This window comes from Myxine glutinosa, chromosome 2 (genome assembly GCF_964187855.1).
Source record: "Myxine glutinosa chromosome 2, kmMyxGlut1.1, whole genome shotgun sequence".
In the NCBI taxonomy this organism is placed as follows: Eukaryota; Metazoa; Chordata; class Myxini; order Myxiniformes; family Myxinidae; genus Myxine; species Myxine glutinosa.
In genome coordinates, this window is record NC_136262.1 from 52,808,138 (window position 1) to 52,812,312 (window position 4,175).

At 42.1% G+C, this 4,175-nt stretch overlaps 1 protein-coding gene across 1 annotated transcript; it reads left to right on the forward strand.

Moving 5' to 3' along the window:
* Window positions 1–1,674: 1,674 nt before the first annotated feature.
* On the forward strand, window positions 1,675–3,340 carry LOC144890887 (uncharacterized). Its single transcript, XM_078772784.1, has 2 exons — window positions 1,675–2,230; window positions 2,262–3,340. Exons 1-2 carry the CDS (start codon window positions 2,075–2,077, stop codon window positions 3,132–3,134), a joined length of 1,029 nt encoding a protein of 342 aa, XP_078628910.1. The 5' UTR covers window positions 1,675–2,074; the 3' UTR covers window positions 3,135–3,340.
* The last annotated feature ends 835 nt before the right edge of the window (window positions 3,341–4,175 follow it).

Genomic DNA, 4,175 nt, shown 5'->3' on the forward strand with positions numbered 1-4,175 from the left:
AGGCTATTTTTGATTTATTGATCAATCAATTAATTGATTATTTTTTTAATTATTAGATTGATGACTTAATTTTAAAAAAAATTGAAGTTACAGATTCGGATGAAATTATGGTGGTTTATGTATTCTATTAGCCAATTGATTAATTATTTAATTTTTATTATTATTATTTATTTATTTTCATTATTAATTATTATTTATTTTCTTTCTCATCTGGGCAATATCTCAGGCACATTTTGAGCTAGGAAGCTAATATTTGGACACAACAATGACCAAGTGATGTGGCTATAAAGGATATTTTTTATTTATTGATTAATCATTTAATCGATTAATTATTTATTGATTAATCAATAAATTATTTAATTATTCGAATAATGCCTTTTTTTTTTTAAGTTCAGATTCGGATGAAACAGTGGTGGTTTAGGTATTATATTAGCCAATTGATTAATTATTTTATGATTATTATTTTTTTATTTCCTTTCTCTTCTGGGCATTATCGCAGGCACCTTTTGAGCTGGGAAGCCGATATTTTGACATGACAACGACCAAGTGATTTGACTCTAAAGGATATTTTTGATTTATCGATTAATCAATGAATCGATTTTTTTATTTTATTATTCTATTAATGACTTTTTTTTTTTTTTTTTAAGTTACAGATTCAGATGAAACACTGGTAGTTTAGGTATTCTATTAGCCAATTGATTAATTATTTAATTATTTAATGATTAATATTTATTTATTTTCATTATCAATCATTTATTTATTTTCTTTCTCATCTGGGCAATATTTCAGACACCTTTTGAGCTAGGAAGCTGATATTTGGACATGACCATGACCAAGTGATGTGGCTATAAAGGATATTTTTACTTTATTGATTAATCAATTAATCGATTAATTATTTACTGATTAATCAATTAATTATTTCCTTTTTTCACTTAATGACTTATTTAATTATGTTTCAAAAGGTTACAGCTTCAGATGAAGCACTGGTGGTTTAGGTAGGTATGCTATTTTTTTTTTTTTTTTTTTTTTTTTTTTTGTATACTGAATCGAGGTTCGTGAAGAGCTAAAAGCTAAAACTATAAAAGCGTGAAAGAGCTATTAGCCAATTGATTAAGAAAATATTTTACGATCATTATTTATTGATTTTAATTATGCAATTAATCAATTATTGTTCACCTCTCCCACCCAATACAGTCTCTATAAGCTGCATGGCGGTATTGCCGGGTGCCTAAGGCAACAAAGGATATTTCGCCAAAGGCGCCCCGGCAATGCGCGCTGGAGGATATTTTTATTTATTCGGCATGGGGCGGTGTACTTTGAATGTACAGCATCTGTACTTGTTTTTAATTATTTTGTAAAAAAAAAAAAAATGATAAAAAGAAAAATTCCACTTTGACCTTATGTTTTTGACAAATTCCACTTTGACATGCAGATAATATATGTAGATCAGTGACAAAAAAATCTCAATTAAATAAATTTTGAAATCAGGCTGTAACACAACGAAATGTGAAAAAGTCAAGGAGTGTGAACACTTTCTGAAGGCATTGCACTTGCTTCAGTGAAACAATACTCAGGGAAATTAGGCTATCATGTATCTTAGTTCACCTGAGTGAATACATGGAGTACATACAAATATATACATATATATATATATATATATATATATATATATATTGTTATGAATTTGGTAATGCAACATCTAGAGCTAGGTAGATCTGAATAGGTAGGTATTCGGCTGTCGTGACAGGGACTCTACATGTAATAAGTTATTGATGTTCAGGCGGTTGTCGGGGTAAGATGTATGAGTGTGGATCTACCTGGAGATTCGAGTGTTAAATAGTGAGGGATTAAAGGTAACGCCCCTGTGAGTATCACCTAGTAATCAAACCTTTGTCCTTTATGGCACTGCAAACCACATAAACATTAGTTAGGTCCTTAGCGCAACATTAAATAATCCCCTTTCCCTGACAAGGACTTCGTATTAAATTGACAGGAAACCAGGTCAAAAACACCACCACGATTGGCCGCCACCGTGTACACCTCCAAAGGCCTACAAACCTGGCCGGCACGTGTTATGCCAGGACCGCAGGGTCGCGTAACGGGGGAGATGTCAGGAGTCGCGGGAGGCTTTGATTGGCTGAGGAGTGCGCAATGTGACGTCATCGGCCACCAATATAGGCGACGGTCGGACGCCATTTCAGGAGTTGAGTTGAGTTCGTGGCAGACGCAGGCAGGCACCAGTTGAGTTGAGTTCGTGGCAGACGCAGGCAGGCACCAGAGAGTTGAGTCGCAAGTCACACGGAGTTAGTTCGCCAGTTGGAGTTGGAGAGGACACGCCATTTCGGGCAGTCGCAGTCGAGTTCGAGCTTGGCAGTGAGCAATTGAGAAGCGAGTTGGAAGGACGAGACGTGCAGTCACACCTGCGTTCTCTCCGGTCCTGTCTTCGTGCTTTGTGTGGGGATCGACCTCGTGTGAAGCTGCTGGCTTGCGTTGGGTGCTTTGGAGCGTGGTGCACGGACCTGGTGGGCGGCGAGAGGATCGGAGCCTGGTGGAGCAAGGCCTCGTGGGTGCATCGGGGCCGAGCGGTGCCGGGGTGGACGGCAAACAATACAAGACGACAAAGACAGATAAGCCGAGCTCCTTGTGTACATTTTACAAGACGTGTTATTTTCGTAATTAATCTCCCTCGTTTGTGTTTGCTGTCAGTCGCGTGGGGACGTCCCGATTTAGGTTTATTAGAGTTATTAGATTTACCGGCGGGCTTTTTCACTGGCTTTACTTTTCCTAATAAACCCTTATATTACTTTTTGTACATAATATCTGAACGCAGTTTTCCTGGGTGTTTGATTTTAATAGATAAGGTTGCGGAGCCTTCGCTGCGTCCCGCCATTCCGCGCGTTGGTGTTGAACTTGAGTCCGCCATTGAGTGTTCGCCTCGGGAGTTAAAGTCTCGCAAATCGGTCATCCGTAACTGTGGTGTTAATCACGGTTACGCGACAAGTGGTGTCAGGAGTGTAGGATTTGAACCCGTCGGACAAATTTTTTTGTCCGCGGCGAGACATCGACACGGTCGGGCGTACATTGCGTCCGACGTTCGAACGCAAAATTTGTATAGGCGAGGCGGAGAAATTTAATAATCAATTGGGCATACGGAGCGCGATATCGCGTCTTCGTCAAATTTAAATTGTGTTTTTGGTATTAAAATAAATACGCGCGCGGGAAACAACCTTCCGAAAGGCGGATGTCGGAGGTCGACGAAATGGAGGTGCGCAGCGAGGCCTCCGTCAGCGTCGGGAGTGAGCCGGAAATGGGGGATAAGGAGGATAGCGTTGGAACTTTCCCCGCCGCTGGGACGGCCCCGATAGATCTCCAGACCATAGTAAATTTACTAAAAGACATGAGGGCTCAGAGGGAGCGATTGGAGAACCAAATGGAGGTAATGAGGGACGAAGCGAGGGCTCGGAGTGAAAAATTGGGGGCAAGGAGGGACGAAGCGAGGGCTCGGAGTGAAAAAATGGGGGCTCAGGAGCCGGGAATGGCAAAATTGGGAATTGCACAGGGAATGGCAATTGAAGTAAATGGGGAGACCGCAGGTCCACAGGTGGATGGGGAATGTCCACAGGTGGATGGGGAATGTCCACAGGTGGATGGGGAATGTGTACAGGTAGAGGGGGAATGCCTGCAGGTAAACGTGGAGTGTCCACAGGTGAGCGGGGAAGGAAATTTGGAATGTGAGAGTTGTAATGGGGAATGTTTCCCACATTCTGGCCTGGTTGTTTATCGGGACCGTGTGGATGTCACAACACCCCAACCGGGGGATGAATTTGGAATTGTGCAGCACCAGGGCGGTGGTGCGGAGCAAGAGGGGGTAGAGTTTTTGGGGGTCCATGCGATAGAGCCGGACCGGGTATTTATTGGGGATATTGATCAAAGCCTGGCGGGGCCAGGAATGATTTCTAATGATGAGGATGAGTTGATCCAGCGGCTGGAGACCTGTGACAGTCCCATGGAGGTAGAGCTTGTTCAGGCCCAAAGGAGTCTGGGGGAAGAGGTGAGTTGGTCCGAGGAGGTGGTTGGAATGACCGAGGGGACGCTCACTGTACACTGCTATTTGGAAACAGAGGCTCCAAAATTGGACAACCAGTTGGGGGAGTGTGTTGGCTCCGGGCTGGATT

Coding starts and splice junctions, on each gene's coding strand:
- LOC144890887 (XM_078772784.1), top strand. CDS start 2,075: ATGCCAGGACCGCAGGGTCGCGTAACGGGGGAGATGTCAGGAGTCGCG. Junction 2,231..2,261: donor TGAGTTCGTGGCAGACGCAG/GCAGGCACCAGT, acceptor AGTTCGTGGCAG/ACGCAGGCAGGCACCAGAGA.